This window comes from Bidens hawaiensis, unplaced genomic scaffold, assembly GCF_021521415.1.
Source record: "Bidens hawaiensis isolate Kalapana, Puna unplaced genomic scaffold, B.hawaiensis_p1.1 tig00018313_1, whole genome shotgun sequence".
Taxonomy (NCBI): Eukaryota; Viridiplantae; Streptophyta; class Magnoliopsida; order Asterales; family Asteraceae; genus Bidens; species Bidens hawaiensis.
Window position 1 is genome coordinate 155972 of NW_027492768.1, and position 23788 is coordinate 179759.

Here is a 23788-nt window from a genome sequence, read left to right on the forward strand (position 1 = left end):
CATCATGGCCCATTCTTCTCTTATCCGACGCTTTGTGGGGAGCGCCCACCGCCCAAAAAAGAGCCATGGAGCCCCTGGGGCGGTGTGCAGGGCTTTATGGGGGCGCTTTGTGATGGGCATGGCGCCCATTACGAATGCTCTTATAGTCTTATAGGTTATAGGTACACCGTCTAACGTATCATATGAGTTGTATGACATAACAAAAAATGGTTAAACGGACCATCTGAATTTGTCATTGGTGTGTGCGTCAAATTAGTCATTAATGCGTCTAACATATCATAAAACCGCCATGAAACATTATGGTCAGTGTTATATATCGTTATAGCATGCTATACAACCCGTATAACCATACAAGGTGTATGAAATGTCAACGGTGTGTATATAGTGTGTTAGTGGTATTTCTTCAGCCTCTCCCATATAGATACACCTGCACCCTTTACTATAGTTTTGCACCCTCTTTTCTTTCATTCACTTACACCGATATGTTTATCTTTACCTCGTTTATATCACTAGTATTTTAAATTTCTTTATACAATCATCTCAATATGTCACCGTTCTAACTGTATTCACACACTGCATTTGTATACAATGGATTTTTGTCTTGCCCTACTTACCATTTATGATCTAGGTCCCACGCAATATATCATGACCCTATTATCGACAAACTTAAAAAAGATTTATGTTAATTTGATTATCTTTAACAATAGTGCATATGCCTTGAATGCATAATACAAATTTGAGACCCACTCCTTTTATCTAGACAAAATGATAGAATATGTATTAGCTCATTTTATCATTTAAGATGTTTTTCTACATGGTATACAAAATTTAGAAGAATTATTGGTTAATATTTGTTACTTGTGAAAGTAAGGTTATGTTTAGAGAATTATATTGAATAAGGGAAAATATTCAAAATAGATATTTTGAACTCTAACTTCTTTAAAATAACAAATTCAACCGTTCAAGAACAGGCAAAACCAATAGGAGGGTGACACATGCCCCTTTTAGACTCCGGCATGCATAATTTTTGTCTAAATCTATTTTCAAAGAATAATGAGTTGGCACCATCCATAAAGTAACATGTGTCATGACTCACAAATAGGCTACAAAGAAGATTAAACAAAAGGATTAGGATAAGACGGTGCCTTAGGCTATGATAGAGTCGTAAGCCTCTAACTAGGCACCTCCCTAGCCGACTCAAGCCACCAACCTAGCCATGATTTGAACCACAACCCAAGCCAGCTCGGCTTGGCTAAGATGGTTCCTAGTCAGACTACTTTGGCTGAAAAGGTGCTAGTTAATTTAGTCTAGGACGGTGCCCTGTTAATTTTCTTTAATATGAAAATGTGTCTTGACCTGTTTCGGCTAAAAGAGGGGGTCTGTTTCTCAGTGTCTAGGCAGCTTTGATGTCTAACTAGATACCATTTAGCCTAGTATCCTGACTGAACACCATCTTAGCCGAGTCAAGCTAGTTGGGTTGCTGTTGGTTGGAGGCTTGAGCCGGCTAGGGGGACACCTAGTTAGTGTCTTACAGCTCCATCCTTGCTTAAGCGTATATGACACCGTCTTAGCCTAATTCTTCTGTTTAATGCAATGTTGTTGAGACAGGACTGGACCGGACGGTCAAATCGGGATTCGATCTATTGACCGGTCCGGTTCTATGTAATTCGCTCGGTTCCCATAGAACCAGTCTGACCGGAAAACCAGACCGGTTGAACCTACTTTACTATAAAAATATATATTTTTTTTTTTGAAAAATATTATTTTTAGCCTAACCGCCAAGACGAAAGTTGTTCGGCCGGTCGGACTGGTTTGACCATTTAATCAGTTACCCGCCTTGTTTGTTACTCGATCCAGTTATAAAAACATTGGTTTAATGATGATTTTTTTTCCAAAGTAGTAGACTTAAGAAGAAAAAAGTGGCTTTTAGGTGTCTCACAATGGACTAAATGAATATTAGGTGTCCAGCCATCTGAGATGGCTAGATCACGCTTATCTCTCCTAGTAGCGTTCCATGTAAGCGACGAGGTGTACATTTGTTGTGGCTGAATCAACCATCTGAGATGGCTGGATTCAAATTACATAAAACACCACTAAGAGAGATAAACATGATCCAGCCATCTCAGATGGCTGAACACCTAATATTCATTTAGTCTATTGTGAGACATCTAAAAACACCTTTTTTTTAAGTCTACTACTTTGTGAAAAAAATTGTTTAATGATACAATCGATTGAATATAATTTTACAAGTGACCCCACAAAGGTGACAAATGTCATTAGCCATCGAACAACTGAGATTTGCCCACGTCATCATGCAAAAAAAAAATATTATTAATCGGTCCCTCCACTTTTGGGAACTACATGTCTGCTTTCCAACCCATTAGGTACAAAATTTAATGTTTTAAACTACCATATTTAAAATGACAATTTAATAATTTAACAATTTCCAACCCGTGAGTTCCTACATAGCGGGTTAAATACATTACATGTTCAAATGCTATTGTGCATTGTAATGGGTATGCAACATGAAGTTGGTCGGTATCGGTTCGATTTATTATGATAAAAGTTTTGTGAAAAACTTTTATTATCAAAATTGAGAGGCCAAAAAGTAAATATGTAAATCGAAATAACAGAACATTAATTCCAAAAGGTATATATGAAATTTTTGTGCCAAAAATATAACGAACCAAAGTCTATAATTAAAATTGAGAGGCAAAAAATTAATTGTTTGAAGGTCTTGCGGATAAAATTCAAGACATCAAAGTTGACACTTTATCTTGTAAAGATGTAAAATTATTCTTTTTCTTTTTATATAAATATATTCTTTTTGAAAAGACGGTATGTTATAAATAAAAAAACAGTTTTATCAAACAGCTATAAATAAAACAGAAATTACAAATATAATAGAGGGTTTTTAAGCCACTCAATTCTAGAAATATTATATTTTTAACAGTTAATTTGGATCATTGACAAGTCACTAGCCTGATCACCTCCACTTTTCAAGTATCGAAAACTATTCTTAAGAGAAAACCCACAAGATGTAAAACTCATTAACACAACATGAACCCCTTATTTATTTATTTATTATTTTATTCACATGTGGTATATTAAGTTATTAACATAAACTTCCAACTTACTTTTAATGAATATACAATTTATTTTGTCGTTTTTCTTCTTTCCCCCTTTTGTTTTGTTATGCAATAAACCACAAAACCAAAACCCCACCATTAAATTAAGCTTTTCAATATTGTTGGATTGCATATGCTTCCACAAATTAAACTTTTCAATACTGTTGTAATTTTCTAGTTATTGTGTTAAATTACACATGTCACATAACTCACATCTCACATCTCACATTATAGTACAATCAATATGGTTGGTTTTGTCTACGAAGAATTTACAGATTTGTTTTAATTAACCGAGTGTAGACTTCTCGCTATATCATCCACGATAAAAAAACGAGTAACAAACCTAAAGTTACTTGTTTTACTAAGTTAAATTACTATGAAAGAAAAATAGTGGCACTCACTATCATTTCAGATGAAAACATGTAGGCCTAAAGGTAGTACCAACATATGCAAAAGAATAATATGAAGATGAGTTACCACTTTTCATGTTTAGGGCCAAACACATGTGAACTAGACCCCATAACACGATTTGAGACGACATGATTTTGTTAAAAATACAACTCACGTCGCAATCTCTTGATGGGTGTAATACCATTCTAACATCTAACATCAACTCATGAATCTTCCTTTTGAACGTCATGTTGATGCCACTATGATTTAAGTTTATCATTTCATTATCTACGTCTAAAATATCCATGTCAATTCAGATGGTACAACGGTGGTTTTTTGAATGAGACAATCCTGGCTTTCATATTTAATTGTAATATTGTTTTTCAATAATTCACGAGTTGAAAGTGAGTCTTATGACAAATGTTAGAAGTCTACTAATAAAAATAAGAGTAAATTGTAGTTTTCATCTATGTGGTTTATTCAAATATGCGGTTTTAGTCCAATAGTTTTAAATTACGATTTCCGTCCCTGTGGTTTCATTTCACTTGCAATTAAACCCCAATTCACTAATCCCGTTAAGTCTGGTCGTTAACCCATCAGCGTGTCCTTCACATGAGTGGCATTCTTGTTCTTTTCTCCCCAAATAAACCACAGTCCTAATTCGCAAGCCCCCTCACATGAGGGCTGGGGTGTATTTTGGGGGGGGGGGGGAAATGAGAAAACTGCCCCTTACGTGAAGGGCACACTGATGGGTTTAAAGACCGACTTAACGGGATTAGTGAATTCGAGTTTAATTGTAAGTGAAATAAACCACAGGGACGAAAATCGCAAATTTACAACTATTGGACTAAAACCGCAGATTTAGACAAACAATATGGGTAAAACTGCAGTTCACTCTAAAAATAACAACTATATATTTTTCTTGTTATTATCTTTTTAGTTTTAATTCAAGCATTAGTATTACGGTAAAACTAACACGCGAATTTTTTTAGGATTGAAGTGGATGTGACGAAATGTACACACTACCATCCTTTAGTGATATGACTAGATGGTACCATATGTTTTATGTACACTTATACAACCATATTATGGTGACTCTTAATTGTGTGAAATGTATCAACAATGTATAATATTATCACATAACCAACTAAAGCCATGATTTCTTTCAACACATATTTATTGTGGAAAAATTGGCATATGTCCTTCAAGAGGGTATGAGTGAGGTAAAAGGTTAGTGAAGTTAGTGGATGAAAGTGCATAATATGAAAAGTGGTGGCCGATATTCATATATGAATGCCAAAGAGTATGGGCATTGTGCCATGGTCCATAGACCACACCACATCTTCTATTAGGGATAGCGACTACACAATAATTAAAAGTCTAAAACCAACTGATTTTAATTTTATTTTTTGTATACATTAGCATCCTTTTTGCTTTTGAGATAGAATAATAATAAAAATTTGTGAAACTAGTGTAGAAGATTCAAGAGTATTTATGATGGAGGCTAAGGAACCCCTCTCTGTTTCATATTGGTGTTGCTCGCACATTGCTCTTACGAACCCTTTTGTTCTCTCCTATTCACAGACTATACACTTTTAACTCTAACTCATCCCCTCTAATAAAAACAGTATGTGACCAGAGGCCACAAGTCACAACTTCTCTCTCCTCATCTTCATATGCATGTCCTCTCTCTCTCTCTACCACGTAAGTATCTATTAGATGTCAGAACTTCGTAGAGCCTAAAGGATATTATGAGTAAATGGTTGATAGTTTAAGGGATAGCATGTCTAATCATAGTAATTCTCAATCATTTAATGTAACTTCAAGTTTATTATGGAATTTCCACCTTCATAGTTTTTATTATATCAAGTGGAGCATATTGATGCTTGACTGATCTTCTGTATTTGTGCGGGGTTTGAGGAGGGTCAAATCGTGAAACGATCTGATGTACACAATCTTACCCTATACTAAGTGCCGGAGGTTGCTACATACAACTTGAACCTATGACCTCAAGGTCACAAAACAATAACCAACTTATTAATTACTCTAAGGTCTACCCTGACCCGACTGCTACCAAAGTACCAAAGCATATGCTTGAAAGAATTTTGGAATAAACTATTTGGTCCTCACCAGTTGACAATATGCCCAAACAAATCCCCAAAGATTAATTTGTCTCATTTATGCACAACTGTTTGTTTGTCCCTTGTCATAATATATTTCTATCTTGTACTTGATTATTATAAACCCACCATATTTCGTTTCATCTAAAATCCTAGGTCAATGTGATAACCGAAGTTAAACTTCATTTTTATGGGTAAAACATAGATACAAATGATCTTCGTTGGAATGAAAGAGGTGGTGCAATTAAGTTTAACTTTGTTAATTTTCCTTTGTAAAGGGATCATTGTTTGGTCCGTCGGTTTGTTTTCTTTTGTTTCACTTTGTAATCGTTGGGGTCTTTGCTACTTGCAGTCGCCTCCCTTTTCGTTTTTTAATATATTGATCTTTCAGAGGAAAAAAAAACTAAAATCCTTGGCATCTGTAATATGTTTAATATTATATTGGATACAACAAAGTTTATTTTTTTTTAACTGTGAATATTTATAAACCAACCAACACCAACAAAGGAAACAAAAAACAACACCAACACATCCTCCACAACTCGGAGAGTAGTGTCACAAACAAGAGCAAAACTACTTAAAATCAAATTTACACCATTTTAACCAATCTACCGACCTATACTTTGATCTTTAATTGAACCATCAAAATCCAAGCGCTTTAATATCTCCAATAATCTCCTCCTTGCCTCCACAACCTGGAGAGTAGTGTCACAAACAAGATACAACAAAGTTTATAATGCCTTGTAATGAAAGTTAGATGAATAATAATAATAATAATAATTAAATAATAATAACAATAATAATAATAATAATTATTATTATCATCTAAAAAGATGATATTTTAATAATGTTGTTTTAATATCATCTAAAAAGATTTGATTTAGAGTTGTACAAATTACATTTGTTGTCTCTTGAATAGTCAACACTAAGCCGGATTGCAGCCTCATCTAAAACACAATTAATAATTAATAATGTCCTTTATCTTTCAAATTCCAACCTTTTGAATTGAATCCCAAGTGTAGTCTCATTATCACTTTATGAGACTTTTTTTACCAAAAGATATATAAGAGGGTGGCCTTTCTAGTGACAACACACCATTTTTTGATCAATCGGTGCAAATGTTGAAGTGATTGATTATATATTGCACTATAAGAAATTATTTCTATTACATGTGCTACTAATTATGTTTTCAAATCATTAAACATTATTAGAAATTTGAAAATTCTTGAAATGTTACTTTATTTTTTCCTTAAAGTGCTACTAGACTATACTCTTAGGGCGCGTTCATTTCACGGACTTTTTTTAAAGGATTTGGAATTGGAATTGGAATTGGAATTGAAATTGGAATGGAATGAAATGTTTGAGAATCTCTATCATGTGTTTGGTTGGTTAATATGTATTAGAATTGGAATCTTCTTCATTTTATTCATTTCCCTTCAATCTACCAACATATAAATAATAAAAGATTTGTGGTTAGGGTTAATCCTTTATTTTCCATAACAATCCTTATAAAATAGGTGGGATTTTAAAATCCCATGAAATGTGGGATTTGATGGGATTTAGTTTTCATTCCCATTCTTTGATTTAATGAAACGAACATATCAATTCATGGGATTTAAAATCTCATTCCTTAGAATTCATTCCAAATCCTTGAAACGGACAGGACCTTAAATTTTAAGGCTAGAAAAGTTTGGTTTTTGTGTGATTAAATGGTAGCTGTGTTAGCTGTGTCGGCCGGAAATAAGTCTATTAATTTAATTTTGTAAATTAGTTGTAATAATAGTATCTAGACCCTGTCAATAGTTTTGCTGTTGATGGGAATTTTACTGGATAACATTGATCGTAATAATAGTGTATTTGATTAAAATAAAAGCTCTGATTAATATAAAACATTAACGTACATAACATTATTTATTTTAATAAAACTTAAAAGATGAAAAACAAATGTTTCTTAGTTTTGGGTGCAACAAAAATATTGCTTAAGTTTACCCCCTTTTTTTTAAACTCTCTTTTTTATTTAAAACAAAAACATGAGCCATTTACACCACGATCTTTAGTCCCTAGTCCAGATGGATTCTACATGTAGTGAGAGACTGGCTAAGCAGCCCGGGTATCCTCTAAAATGGAGTAAGCGGTTTTCAATTAGAGTAAGCATCTTCGAGTGGCGAGCATGAATGTGTCGTATTCCAACCGTGGATACACTTGTCTGTAGAAATGTCACCATGGATGATCCTTTCTACTTGTGGATGTTTATAGAAAGCTCACAATGATGCGATCTTCAACGCTAAAAAGCCCTCGATCAACCGCCAATTTGAAGAAATCAATAACAAAAGTTTTATATGGGTAAGGTATAGGGCTCAAATGACATCCTTATAATTGAAAGATTGGTGTAATTTCAAGTCATAATATTTTTGGATTATTTATGTACTATTGTGGTATTTATCACTGGCTTCTAGATTTTGATCAAAAATTTTTCATTTAAGAAAATCTCTAAGTTAGAATTAATTAGATGGTATAATGAAATTAAGTGTGCAGAGCATTTGCAAATTCAAATAGCAAGTCATGATAAAAGAGAAAGCAATGTTTATGATATAGAATATCTCCATTTCTTGCAGAATGTATATAGTTTCATAAAAGGATTCAATTATAATAGAGAGACAGATAAACGGGCAACAAGCTGTGCGGCAATCTTCTTAAACAAGTGTTTAGAGAAATTGTTCACTTCACCAATATGTTATACACTTTGTTTTATGTATTACCAAAATGTCATGCATCCTCGCATTCCTTGTACTTAAGTATGCTTAGTTGTGAAGTTCTTCGCTGGTCATAGCCAGAAGCCTAAAATGCAATTTCTGATACTTGAAGTCAGATATTTCTAATGACATAATATCTATCATGTCCACAACCAATGTAAATTTTTACCTCATGGATGTTATTTATTTTTGGATAATACTTCAAAATTGTGAGATAACTTTCAGATTGAAGGATTCGATGGGTGTATTTGATATATGTTTAAACCGCAAAAGTATGAATTCGAATGAAGCAAACAGATTAGTATTATGCATTTTGTGTTTGATATTAGAGGATTCTCTTCATGCTGTAAAGTATTTGCATCTGATTCATATACTTGCTATTTCCTTATCGTGGGTAATACATTTATCCTTCGTCATGTAAAGTCTTTCTTGTCATTTAATGCGGACGATGAAAGCATTTACCCTTGTCATCAGATTACACTCACATTATATTTATTGACATATAATGTTAATATAGCCGGTTCAGCCTTTTCGGCTTCTTACACATGAATTACCATAACTGAACATAACAAACATTTGATTCTCAAATACTCAAGGTTTTTAGTTATGACTCGATTAGTCAGTTTTCTCCTTTAACCCTAATCTTATCTCGTAGTAAACCACACATTAGAGGTGGGCAAAAAAAGCCGGTTCTAGACCCGACCCGACAGTTCCTACACGAAACTAAACCCGACCCTACCCAACCTGAGGGTACAGACCGGGTTTCGGTTCCTCAGAAAAATCATACCTAAAACCGGTTACACCAATACCCGGTAAAAAACCGACCCAATAAAAACCCGGCAAACCCAGTTAAATACCTGTCAATGCCTGAAACTGGTTCCCACCAAAACCGATTCTTGATTTTTGTTGACCATACCCAAAACAAGTTCCTAAAAATACCCGATGTATACAACTCTACGACTCTACCTCCTATTCTCACAAATCATGAGCATGTTACTCTAATCCTAGATAGTATGGACTTGGCCCATATGAGACTTAGCCCATGATCACTCAAGTCTGTCTCAACCCGAGTTCGTACCCGAACCCAACCCGAGGATACGGACCAGGTTTCAATTCCTCAGAAAAATCACACCTGGAACCGGCTCCACCAATACCCAGTCAAAACCCGACAGACCCTACCCGATAAAAACCCAGTCAAATACTCGACCATACCTGAAACCGGTTCCAACCAAACCCGATTCTTGACTGTTGCTGACGATACCCGAAAACAGTTTATGAAAATACCATTTATACACCTATACGACTCTACCTCCCATTCTCACAAATCATGAACATGTTAGATCTTATGTTACTCTCGTTCTAGATAATATGGACCTGGCCCATATAAGACCTAGCCCACGATCACTCAACCCGAACCCGAACCCGTGTCTGAGTCCGGATACACACCTTCATATTCACATTTGCACACACTCTGTTCGATCACCAAATTCATTCCATTCTCCAAAATTACAAACAACCAGGCACTCAACCCCTCAAATCCAACCCGTAAGTTAATCCAATCTCAATTCTCTACCAACCCAACTCGCTAATTTCATTCTCATTACCCCAATCCAAAACGCCCGATTTCTAGGGTTTCATGGGTTGCACTGTTAGAGACAAACACATCCGCACCAATCGGAGAACCCGTGTTCCGAAATCGGATCCCGATGCTTTAGCCAATAAACCCAGTTCAAATTCGGTGAGTTTTGATCTGGGGTTGAACGGATCGGGTCAAAATAACCCGAATTGTGATGTGGGTGGGTGGGGGTACTGTACGGAAGAACAATTGGAAGATATTTTGATGAAAAATTTGGAATTTATGTATAATGAAGCTATTGGGAAGATTGTGGGATTAGGGTATGATGAAGATGTTGCATTGAAGGCTGTTTTGACTAATGGTCATTGTTATGGTGGTATGGATGTGTTGACTAATATTTTGCATAATAGTTTGGCTTATTTGAATAGTGTGGTTAATGGAAATGGGAATGGTGGGAATGAGCCGGAGCCCGAGCCCGAGCCCGAGCACGTGTTTGCGGATTTGAAGCAGTTGCGGGAGTTTTCGTTGGCGGGAATGGTGTGTTTGTTGCAGCAGATTAACCCGAAGTTGAGTAAAGGCGATGCGATGTGGTGTTTGTTGATGAGTGATTTGCATGTGGGTCGGGCGAGCATGATGGAGCTTCCGTTGGATTTGGAAAGTGGGGAGTCGAGTGGTCCGGGTGTGGATGATGTGGGGAGGGTTTGTGATGATGCGGTTGGTGTGCCGCCGGCGTTGTGTAGGTTTCATGGCGGGTGGGGGTTTGGGAATGGCGGGAATGGTGGGAATGGGGATTTTACGGGGAATCGGTTTGTGTCGTATTCGACGACGGAGGTGAGTTTGAATAGGGAGATTGAGTATCCGAAGAAGTTTAATCTTACGCCATCGATGAAGATGCTTTTGAGAAAAAATGTAGCTTTGTTTACTGGAGGCAGAACATCAAAGAAAAAAGAGGCTTCGGGTTCGGGTTCGGGTTCAAACGGTTATTTTATGTCATCAAATGCGATTGAAACGGTTGCTGAGAAAACCGAGAGTGTTCAGAATCAAGAAGGTGTGAACTTGATGTTGAGTAAGTTTAAAGAGATGAATCTTGAAGGAGATATGGAATACGTGCCCGAGGATCAAAAGGATGAGATGATTATGAGTTTGATGAATCAAATAAAGGATCTCGAGAAGCAAGTTGCGGAACGGAAAGAATGGGCACATCAGAAAGCAATGCAAGCAGCTAGAAAACTGAGTAATGATTTAAACGAGTTGAAGACGTTAAGGATGGAACGGGAGGAGACACAACGTGCGAAACAGGCGAAAGCTGCTGAAGACCCGACAATGAAGCGGCTTTCGGAGATGGAGGCTGCTTTGAGGAAAGCAAGTGGTCAAGTTGACCGTGCAAATGCAGCGGTTAGACGGCTGGAAACTGAGAATGCTGAAATCAGAGCGGAAATGGAGGCTTCAAAGTTGAGTGCTTCTGAGTCGGTTAATACGTGTTTGGAAGTTGCTAGAAGGGAGAAGAAGTATCTGAAGAGGCTTTTGGCTTGGGAGAAACAGAGAGTTAAGTTGCAGGATGATATTGCAGCCGAGAAGCGGATGATCATGGAGTTGCAGGAAGAGATGGCCCGAGTTGAGGCTGCAAAAAAGGCAGCTGAGGTAGTTTTTTTTAATAATTTATTGCTTCTAGCTTTGAATATATTAACTGATGCTGTAACCTGTAGTTGCTATGGTTTTAAAAAAAATTAAACATAATTAAGAAAGATACAAGTCTTAACACGGGCCTGCGCTGATGACGCTTTAAAACTGCAAGAAAATCTTTTACATTTGCAATAAATGTTTGAAGAACTAAAATCTTTGTAAATGGTACTTGATGCTGGTAGTTAAGTGAAATATGGTTAAAGATCTACTTACTTTAGTACAAATATATAGTAGAATATCTATAAAAAAGAACATGTTGCATAAAAGTAATAAACTTTGATCCGATTAACGACAAAACTTAAAAATATTGTTATTTAAGGTAACCGACTTCAAAAATTTTGATTTGAATCTAGTATCAAAATTGATGACAGTCGGTAGGTTTTGACCATGTTGACTCTTTTTTTTTTGCTAACGTTGCACATATGGGCGTTTACACGTCACGCGGTGTTTGGATAGAATTGATCATATTAAATAAGACCAAGTTTGGTTTACCACTTTACCCTTTTATGCAGTTTTCATTTTATAAAAACACAAACTGCAGTGGATTCCGACATTTCATATCCTGCTCCAAAATCACTGTTTTTTTAGTTTTTTTCACAAGATTCATAATTTTGATTTAAATTTAAACTTAAACTCTACACAACAGGCAAAGTGGAAGCAAGAGCATAAAGCTAAAGAGCATGCACTTGCACAAGTTGAAGAAGAAAGACGTCTCAAAGAGGCAACCGAAGCTAAGAACAAAAGAAAGCAAGAAGCTTTACGGTCCAAATTCGAGTTAGACTTCCAACGCCTCAAGGATGACCTCCAGAGACTTGAACAAGAACTCGCGCGCCTCAAAATGTCAAAAAACTCAGAAAACGAACAACCAACTAACGAGTCAGCAAACGAGGATCCCAACAAGCCGCAGTCGACTATCGCAAGGATGCTCCATGAACTCGACAGTCTTGATGACTTTGATGAAAAAGAAAGCGGGATTGACCGTGAGTGCATAATATGCTTGAAAGATGAAGTTTCTGTTGTGTTCTTGCCGTGTGCACATCAAGTTCTTTGTGCTAATTGCAATGAGGAGTATGCGAATAAAGGGAAGTCGACATGTCCGGTCTGTCGTGAGGTTATTGAACAGAGGATCCGTGTTTTTGGGGCTAGCTCTTGAATCAAATCGCAGGTTATACATCAAAAGGTGGAGTATTTTGGTAAGGTTGTGTTATATGGAACAAACGAATGACTGATAGTTTGTTGTCTGTTGAATGTTTTTGTTCAAGTTTGCGGTTAATTAAGCAGCAATACTACTTGATGTTTATAAATAAGCTGCAAAGGCTGTTCCTGTTTGCCTGTCGAAGTGTCAAACAGGCTTGCTTGGGCATCTTACTTATTTAAAACTACAAAGAATTGTTCTTTTAGTCTTGTCTTTTTTTTTCTATATATATATTGAGCTTGTGAAGTATAGTTTCTATACTTTTAAGTGATATTCTATTTTACACATATATGATTATTAGCAAACGAGTAAACTGTGGTTTTCGTTCATGTGGTTTATTCAAATATGCGGTTTTAGTCTACTAGTTTCAAATTTGCGATTTTCGTCCCTGTGGTTTCATTTCACTTGCAATTAAACCCGATCCCACTAGCCCCGTTAAGTTTGGTCGTTAAACTCATCAGCGTGCCCCTCACGTGAGGGCATTTTGTCCTGTTTTTTTCTCAAATACACCCCGGTCTCTCACGTGAGGGGCTTGCAAGTTAGAGCTGAGGCTTATTTGGGGAGAAAAAGGACAAAACTGCCCCTCACGTGAACAGCCAGACTTAACGGTGTTAGTGTGATCGGGTTTAACTGCAGGTAAATGAAACCACAGGGACCAAAAACGCAAATTTGAAACTATTGGACTAAAATCACAAATTAAAACAAACCACAGAGACGAAAACGCAGTTTACTCTTAATAAATAAATGAGTTAAGAACTTAAGATTGGGTCCAAAAATGCTTTGGTAGTTGCTGTAGAGGTTTATATTACATAAGTCGATGGGTTTGATATGGTGCGGATGCAACGTCGTAAGATTTAAGGTTTGGGGTGGGTCGACACGATCCAAGAATGAATATATAAGGTTTAGGACTCGATCGAAGAATATAAAAGGTTAAGGATTTAAGGTTTGGGGTGGGTCCACATGATTAAACGTAGGTTCGGTTCGGTGTGGGGTCGACATGATCAACTTATCGAAAAAGTAGGGGGGAGGGGTGTGGTGTGGTTTGTTTCGGTGCGGTTTTGAGCTAAAACCCAACCGGAAACTAAAAATTAGGATGTAACTAAAAGAATATAAGCGGATGTAAATGAACACATTATCAAACGTTCATGAACACAAACATGGCCTCTGTTCATGTTCGTTCATTTAGTTCTCATGGAACTGCAATATGTAACATTTTTTTTACTGATTTGTTTAACACCAACAATAAGCAAAAGCTGGAATGGAAATTTAGATTCATTTATAGGTTGATGTTCTTTTCAAATGTATAAATGATCTAAATAATTTTATTCAAACAAATTAGATCATTACTGTATTCATAAAGTTTTTACGATTGATATTTCTAGTGAACCAAGCTTGTTACTCGAGATTGGCTTGCTAAATGTTTAAATCGAGCTTGAGCCTAGCCCGTTAATAAACAAGATTGAGCCTGAACTTTATATACCGAAATTGACTAAGCCGGCGGGCTAAAACAAGTCTATTATGTATACAATTATAATAATTTCTTATTTTATACGATAAATATATAATTGCATAATTATTATTCAAGTGATAAAAACTTAATAATATATATTTTATTTTATATAAATAAAATAGTAACATATTTTAATATATATTAAACGAATCGAGTCTAGTTCAAATAAAATATTAATAAGTCATACTTGAGCTTTCGACATAGAGCTCGAAACGATCAAAGCTGGAACTTGAGTTCTCTTAAAATAAATGAGTAGATCACGGGCTTGAGTTCCTTTAAATTGAACGAGCTAATCTAGAGATCTGGTTCTCATAAATTAAAGGAGCCGCGCTCAGTTTGTTTATACCCTTCCGTTTGTGTATAAATCATTTAAGGAATTATATTTTTGTGTGGCATTTTCATTTGCACACCCATATCACTCAACATAGAGTACATTAATCGCTTCTTATGTAACGAATGACATCCTTTAACCGATTCAACACCATGATTTTCAGGTTGAACCAGACTCGACCCGATTGGTTTTTGCAACCCGTTTTTCATCATCATCTCTCTCACATTTTCAACATCGTCCCATCTCTCTGCACTGGCATATATGTTTGATAACAACACGTACGGTCCTACATCGTTAGTCTCCAATTCCATAAGGCGTTTCGCCACCATCTCTCCTAGTTCTAGGTTTGAGTGGGTCCTACAAGCCGATAACAAGGCTCCCCATAACGCGGGTCCCGTTGTCAAAGGCGTGTTTTTTATAATCTCCTCGGAGTCTTTCATCAAACCAGCCCGAGAAAGGAGATCAACCATACAACCATAGTGCTCGGCTTTTGGTTCAATCATGTAGACTCGTCGCATCAAGTCAAAGTACCACCACCCCTCCAAAACCAATCCTGCGTGCGTGCACGCACTCAGAACGCACACGAAAGTAGCGTCGTTTGGGACCAAATCACTTTTTTCTAACTCTAAAAACATCTCCAACGCCTTCTCACCGTGCCCGTGCATTCCATATCCCATAATCATCGAATTCCACGAAACGATAGTTCTCTCAGGCATTTCATCAAACACTTGTCGAGCAACATCCATCGCTCCACATTTCGCATACATCGTCAACAAAGCAGTCGAAAGCAACACGTCGGTCACAACATTCTCGTTGTTTCTAATATACGAATGCACCCATTCACCCTTATCAAGCCTTCCCAAGTGCCCACACGCGGTCAACACACTCATAACACTCGCTTCGTTCGCCTTCACACCTTGCTCCAACATCCCATCAAAAAGAACCAAACACTCATCAAACTTTCTAATCCGCACGTAAAGACCCAACAAAGTATTCCACGAAACCACATTTCGACACGGCATCCAATCAAAAAACCTCCGCACACACGCCACATCACCGACCCTCGCATACCCGTCAATCAACGTATTCCACGACACCACGTCTCTACACGGCATCCCATCAAACAACCCCTGCGCAACCCCCATCTCCCCCGCCAAACCATACCCCGCAATCATCACATTCCAACTAACCACATCTCTCTCAGGCATTTCATCAAACACCCGGCGCGCATCACCCACCATCCCATTCTTCACATACCCGTCAATCATCGAATTCCACGTCACCATATCCATCTCCACACCCATACAAAACACCCTCTCCGCATCCTTAACCCGCCCACAAACCGCATACATCCGAATCAACGCATTCCGCACATACAAATCCAACTCAAACCCGAGTTTCACCACCCGCGAATGCACCGTCTCGCCTTCTCGAACCACTCCCAATTCACCACAAATCTTAACCACCAAAGGAAAAGTATAATAATTCGCCTTCACTAACTTCCTAACCATAAGTTTATAAAACTCCAAACCCAAAACCAGCTCATTCGAATCCAATAACCCTCTAATAACAACATTAAACATAAACGAGTCGGTTTCGTCTAACGCGGGCAATACATTACCCGCAGCATAAAGTACAGTGGAAGGAGATGAGCATAGTTTCTTTAGTACTCGGCCCGCGGCTAGCGGGTGTTGGAACAGGCCTGAAACTATGAGTTGGGTGTTAATTTGATTGAATTGGTGTAATGTGAGTGTGGGATATGATTCGAGTTTGGTTAATATCGGGTGGGTTAGGCGTAAAATGGGGTTAAGTTCGTCGGTGGGTTCGTGATCGGACCAAAGGTTTGGTGAGGGTTTGAGTTTGAGGTTTTTGTGGATTTCGCGGAATTTTTCAATGGGTTTGGAGAGTTTAAGGATGTTGCCGACAGACATGTTGTGTGTAACTAAACTAACTAACTAACTGCGTTTTGTTTTCTGGTTGAGACAGTTAAACAAGCTTCAACAAGGGATCAGCATTCCGTACATATTTTCAGCAGCTTTAATCCATGTTACGGGTAGTTTTACAATATTCTTTTCTAAGACAAAATTGCAAAAGACGTCCTTTACGTTTGACCCGATTTTCATTAGACGTCCTTTAATGAAAGAAATAGCAAAAGGCATACATCATGTTTCAAATTCCTATCACGTTACGTTCTTTAGCACTAACCCTGTTAATTTTTCTCGTTAAATTCGATCATGTGCAAGGCCCATGAGGGTAGTTTTGTAATTTCACCTATATATTTATTAACTAAAACTAAAAAGAATAAATATATATATATATATAACCCACTTTCTCTCTCTCTTTCTCTTCTCTGCACTCTCTCTCTCTCCCTCCCTCCCTCCCTCCCTCTCTGCACTTTCTCTCTCTCTTTCTCTTCACCTATATATTTATTAACTAAAACTAAATAGGAAATGATGGTGTCGGCAGTGGTGTTGAGATACGAGTTGTGCAGCGGGGATAGGGAGGGAGGGAGGGAGAGAGAGAGTGCAGAGGAGAGAAAGAGAGAGAGAGAAAGTGGGTTATATATATATATATATATATATATATATTTATTCTTTTTAGTTTTAGTTAATAAATATATAGGTGAAATTACAAAACTACCCTCATGGGCCTTGCACATGATCGAATTTAACGAGAAAAATTAACAGGGTTAGTGCTAAAGGACGTAACGTGATAGGAATTTGAAACATGATGTATGCCTTTTGCTATTTCTTTCATTAAAGGACGTCTAATGAAAATCGGGTCAAACGTAAAGGACGTCTTTCGCCATTTTGTCCTTTTCTAATATTTATATACTAGGATATAGACCCGTGCGCTGCACGGGTGGAAAATATTTAAACGTGAATAAAAAAGATGTTTAAAATTGAATGATCTTTGATTTTTAACCAGGTATCAGCGGAACAATATTGTTAATAATAACTACTTGTTATTTACCAAAAGGGGGTTGCGGCGCAGCTTGTTGCCCGTTTGCCTGTCACTTTTTTGTAATTGTTTTGGATTTAATGAAAATTAATATTGATCAGGGTTGAAAAAAAAATAAAAAATTACCAATTGTCAATTTATTAAGAAGAAAAATAATTAGTGAATATATTATCTAGGCACCAGAGTTTATGTTTTATAAGACTAAGAATCATAAAAAAATTATTATTCCTCATGCCTGCATCCAACAAAACATATACAAATTTATCAAAAGAGTTACGTTTGTACAAAATAGACCAAGTCAATTTAAAACAGTCATGGTCCGAAATAACTAATGTTTATTTGAGTGATTAGTGTGTCATTTTGCCAACACCAAAATACAATTTGGACAATTTATACATGTTTCAAAATTTTACCTATTAATATAATACATCACATAACCAGATGGTCAAATTTATGCGACCGTCCAAAAGTAAAGTGCACTTCCAGAATGAAATTCTTCAAAATCTATATAGTACGGCATTGTCTAGTTTTTTAGTTTATAGTCATAAAGTAGAATTATGCAAATAAGTAAGATATCCAGTGCATTGCCAAAAACCAGATAACTGGTTTTATTGGTTATAGTTGACAGACTATTTTTATTCACAGAAAATGTCCCAGGTCAAAGAAAAGTTACAAGTCTTGCGGGTCACATAATGTGTTTGGGGTTTTAATTAATATTTGCAAGATGGTAGATACGGTTTGACTTCTTACAGTCAACGCTGTAGTTTTAAGTTTGTTTGCTACAGGGATTATGGGAAATATTGATTTAGTACTGTTTTGATTCAGATGTTCGGACAATATTTGAAGCTCATGTAGTGAGATTAAATTTGACAAATAATCACAGTAAGAGAAAACCAATATAAATGTTCAGATAATATTATATACATTGTAAGAATTAACACACAAATTCCAGTTCTCCATTCATTTTAATGCAACAACCACCTTTTATTTATGGCTTTCAAGAAAATCGGCATTTATCAAATGACTCGGGCCTCGTTTATACGTCATGCATTCTTTCCTCAAACTCTAGGTTAAAATAAAATAAATTTAAATCAATTCTACAGTCTCTCATGGTAATGCAAGACATAATTAGCAAAAGATAACACTATTGATCGACCAACAATCATATTGAAAAAAGTATATATCGGACTTACCATTCAATATAGTATTTGTTTCCAAATATTATGGTTGAATTAACTCCCTTATTGTTAAGTATTGACTCACCAGATCCCACTTATTGAAGCTAACGTGCATCCAATTGAAATCCTCTGCATTTCATGAATGCAGAGATGTCATTTACTTTATAAAGAGCACATTCAACTCATCATCATCATCATCATCATCATCATCGTACTCAGTATATCCCACCAATAGCAAAGCTATAGTAGGGTCTGAGGAGGGTAAGATGTAGACAGCCTTACCTCTACCCCATAAGGATAGAGAGGCCGCTTCCGGTGAGACCCCCGGCTCGATAGTAGTTTTGCATCAAGCCTTGGACATAAGGCACATAACACTCAATCATCGGGACACCGGCTGATCGGTGCATGTACCCTTGTCTTTCGGCTATCAACGCCACTACATGATGCCTGATTAACCGTCCGTCACTTTTAACGTTATTTTCACGAGATTAGTAAAATAACGTCAAAATTAGTGCAATTTCACTTTTGCCCACCCGAGGGTTCACACATATATACATCATATGTGCGCACCGCAAGCAGGGCTAAAAGAGCACATTCAACTGATAATATAAAATACATTAAGCATTTAATGCATTACAAAACTGAGCGAGCCAAACCACACCCCAAATCCAAACCGATGAACCATATACTCATTAAAAGTTTGATTTTAAAAGTGAAAGTAAAGCATACCAGTAAGTCAAAATACCAAAAAAAAAAATATGAATCAAACTGTAGTTGCAGCACCTTCATCATCTTCTATGAGTGTGGTTAAAGGCATGGCGGACCCATATTTCGGGATACCCATTAATACATGAGATGGCACCTAAATATACATTACACATTTTAGTTCAAAATATGTTTTTATGATTTAGTGCTAAGAAAAAAAAGTGATAAAATTATGTTATAATATAATATACAATAAGATTACACATGATATTTTTGTCCTTCCTGGATTTATTGTATACTGTTATTCATAACAATAAGTAGGATTAAAAAAAAAGACATCTTACAGGACAAAAAGAGATTTGACTGCATAGATCGCGTTTCTTCTTAGTGGTATTTAAATGTGAATGTTTTACTTTGTCATTCGTCAAATATGATGCACACCAATCCTTCTTTAATTGTTGATCAAACCTATAAACCAAAACTTATCATCATTACATAAGCATTTGTTTAAAAAAAAACTTTGTCAAGCAACACGTATGGACATAAAAAAAGTATCCTTTCACACACTTACACATATGAATACCCTCACCTGCAACATGCATATACTACACATACATACATATTTTGATCTGCACATATATACAATACATTTTCATAAATTAGCATTTTGACCTTAACATAAACTACTAATTTAATCAACACTTAAATTAATGTTTTGCCCCTGCACAAAATTGATACTTTTATCCAAAATTACATGTTAATTATTAATTAAAATGTAAAAGGAGGCAAAATTAACACTGAATATTGATAAAAACTGAAATAAATTTTTAAAACATTATTATAACAATCTTTATGCTCACGCAAATAGGTATAGTCAACTTTATTTGAACAACAAAAAGAAGTTCCACTCTTCACAAATTATACATGCTAAATATGGTAACACCATATATACAGATGTAATAATAATAATAATAATAATAATAATAATAATAAATTTAAAAAAAAACTAAAAGCTTCATACTCAGTTATCTGACACATAAAAAGAACCACCTAAATCATATCATGAGTCTAAAGAAAACACATATATTAATTGGAAGGTGAAAACATAATGCTTGGACCATAAATATACATAAAAATGAAATGTAATTATATGTTAGGTAAAGAAATTTTGAATGAAGAACTTACATTGCTTTGCAGAGAGTAACTTGAGATGCATATACTGGAAACAATGCGAAGAATGTATCTTTGCATCTATCTTATATAATAAATAGTAAACTTTGTAAAAATAGAAAGAGTTTAAATGTCATAATAATTTGAAGAATAATTATACGCAAAACTTAAGGAAATTTAAAAGTCAACGCCTGTTATTTTTAGGAGAAATAGTATTTTCAAATTTCAAATCATTAAAATTAAACATACGCAAAGCTTGTTATTTTAAATAAATTTTCATATATTTAAATAGTATAAAGATAACCTTTAACATACTATAGTAAGATCTTTAACAAATTTGGATATATTGATCAACATTATTTTTATAACTCATTTTTTGGGATGTCATAATATAAGATAATTAATTACAGATATAAGTTATGATCATAAAATATACAAATATAATAGCAAAATAAAGTATAACTTAAAGCACAAAAATGGCCTCTGTTTTAATTGAAAAAAAAAGAGAAAACCAAAAATCCATGGAATATACAGTCTCTAAATTATGATAAACAGAGTGATAGATTTATTTGTTGTAATCTTAAACAACAATTATATGGTGATTCGTCTATAAACCTCAGTGCGAAATGAGTTAAATAAGTAAAAAACCTATTTTTCTGAAGAAAAAAAAATACTCAAAACTTAAAAACCCTAAATTGATTCAATCTACAAACTCTAAATTAACCTAAAAAGATTGATGGTTATACAGTAATGTTAACATACACGAAATCGTGTTTATAAATTAATACAAAACATAAACAACATAGCGACAATCAGCTGTCTTGAATCAATATTCCTTCTGTTTAAGATTTAATCAACATAATCTACAAAACCTAAATAATCAGAAACATATTGATGGATTTTGACTTTTTGAGTAATCTTCACATAGAATTAAGATGTAGGTTCGGAATTACCGTGCTTACGATTGAGATGATCGGCGATTCAGAGCGTCAACGATGGAAATCAGAGTGCGTGAGATTAGGGTTGATGGAGATGGAATTAGAAATGGAAACAGGTTAGAATATATTCAGTGACTAATCCGGGTCCATGTTTCCTAGAGGAATTTTGAATAAAATATAAAAGATAATTATGTGGAAATTGTATTTCGAAGTGGCAACATAGGTGGATGGGCTACTTGAATGCCATATGGATACATTATCTTGCTTTAATATAGTTGTTAGATGTTAGATTTTTTAGGATTTTCAATTATATTTAGAGTAAACTGTGGTTTTCGTCCATGTGATTTGTCAAAATATGCGGTTTTAGTTCAATAGTTTCAAATTTGTGATTTTCATCTCTGTGGTTTCATTTCACTTGCAATTAAACTCAACCCCGCTAGCGTTGTTAAGTATGGTCGTTAAACCATCATTGTGCCCCTCACATGAGAGGCAATTTTGTCCTTTTTTTTTCCAAATACACCCCAGTCCCTCAAATGAGGAGGGCTTGCGAATTAAGGTTGGAGTTTATTTAGGGAGAAAAAGGACAAAACTGCCCAGTGAAGGGTACGCTGATGGGTTTAACAATCAGACTTAACGGAGTTAGTGAAGTCGTGTTTAATTACAAGTGAAAAGAAACCACAAGGACTAAAATTGCAAATTTAAAACTATTGGACTAAAACCGCATATTTGGACAAACCACAGGGACGGAAACCATAGTTTACTCTTTTAATTATGGTAAGGAAGCTAATAGCCTAATAATATACTTAGGATTTGTTGATAAAAGGATTTCACAAATAAATGAGACATTATACCCCGTTTGAAAAGCTATATGGGTTTGGTGAGACCCATGACTTGCTTTTTTTACTATAAAATTGTTTTCTTAATTATAAATAATATATTTTTTAAAATGGATATTAATTTTTAGTATATCCCTATTTTATAGGATTTTCATATCAATATTTGATGAGATTAATTTTTAATATAATGAGATGTTATAGCCCGTTTAAGGGCTATCTAGATTGATAAGACCCATACCCGTGAATTCGGGTCAAATGCATGAAAAATCATCATTTACAAATAGAGCAATCTGGTAGCTTGAAAAATTTAAGGATGTTTCATTTATATATACTTAAGATTTAGGGGTGCAAACGTACATAATATATGTTAAGCGATTATTATACGTTAACTCACCTCATTTTATATATAGCATAAATTATTTTATTTAGCTATTTTTTTTCATAACATTATATAGATTAATTAATAAATATCCATATAAATATATATTATAAAAATTATATTAATGACATGCTTGTTTAGGCTCCTGAGCCGGCTCGAGCTCTATGAGTGAATCTTAGGCTCTGTTATTAAAAAAACTTACTTTTAGGCTCGAGCTCGGGCTCGTTTAAGCTCGGCTTAATCGAGCTTTTTCACAAGCCTATCTCGAGTATCTCATGAGCAGCTTGACTCATTTACACCCCTATTTTCATTCCATGCATTTATGTATTCTTTTCATTTCATATATGCCCAATGTAACGATATAGACAGACTGACTTAACTAATACAGATCTTCCTTAGAACATGCAAACTATCTTAACCAGTTTAGGGCTGTAAACAAGTCGATCTTATTCGAGCCGACATGAATTCAAGCTTGAGCTTGAAATCAAACAAGACAGCCTGAGCTCGAAGTTAAACGAGTTTAAGATGCTGTTTGTTTTTCTTAAAAAGGTTGCGCAGACTCTTTTGTCTGCGCCACGCAGACATTGCCATCTGCAGACTGTTTATTTTTTCGAAGACGCTTCATTAAAAAACGTATGCGCAAGCTTTTCTTGATGTAGACTTGGCCCATTCACTTCTGAGATCTTCTAAGATCTACAGAGGGTTAAAACTTAAACCACTACACCCTACCAACACTCACTGTCCATCACCACCACCACCACCCACCCACAGTCCGCCACCACCACCGTTCACCACCACCATCGTCCGTCACCACCCACCCACCGTCTACCATCATCGTTCACCACCGCCGCCGCCGCCGCCACCATCCACTCCACTGTCCACCACCGCCCACCACTACCACTATCACCATCCAACACCACCACCATCCACTACCA

The 23788-nt window shown here is 35.7% G+C and overlaps 1 protein-coding gene and 1 pseudogene across 1 annotated transcript; one reads left to right on the top strand and one right to left on the bottom strand.

Moving 5' to 3' along the window:
- The first annotated feature begins 10027 nt into the window (after window positions 1-10027).
- On the top strand, window positions 10028-12980 carry LOC143555792 (MND1-interacting protein 1-like). The gene is made up of 2 exons (XM_077045292.1): window positions 10028-11608; window positions 12297-12980. Exons 1-2 carry the CDS (start codon window positions 10028-10030, stop codon window positions 12801-12803), a joined length of 2088 nt encoding a protein of 695 aa, XP_076901407.1. The 3' UTR covers window positions 12804-12980.
- Window positions 12981-14714: 1734 nt separating this feature from the next.
- LOC143555772 (putative pentatricopeptide repeat-containing protein At5g37570 pseudogene) lies at window positions 14715-16617 on the bottom strand (annotated as a pseudogene).
- Between the last annotated feature and the right edge of the window lie 7171 nt (window positions 16618-23788).

Coding starts and splice junctions, on each gene's coding strand:
- LOC143555792 (XM_077045292.1), top strand. CDS start 10,028: ATGGGTTGCACTGTTAGAGACAAACACATCCGCACCAATCGGAGAACC. Junction 11,609..12,296: donor CTGCAAAAAAGGCAGCTGAG/GTAGTTTTTTTT, acceptor TCTACACAACAG/GCAAAGTGGAAGCAAGAGCA.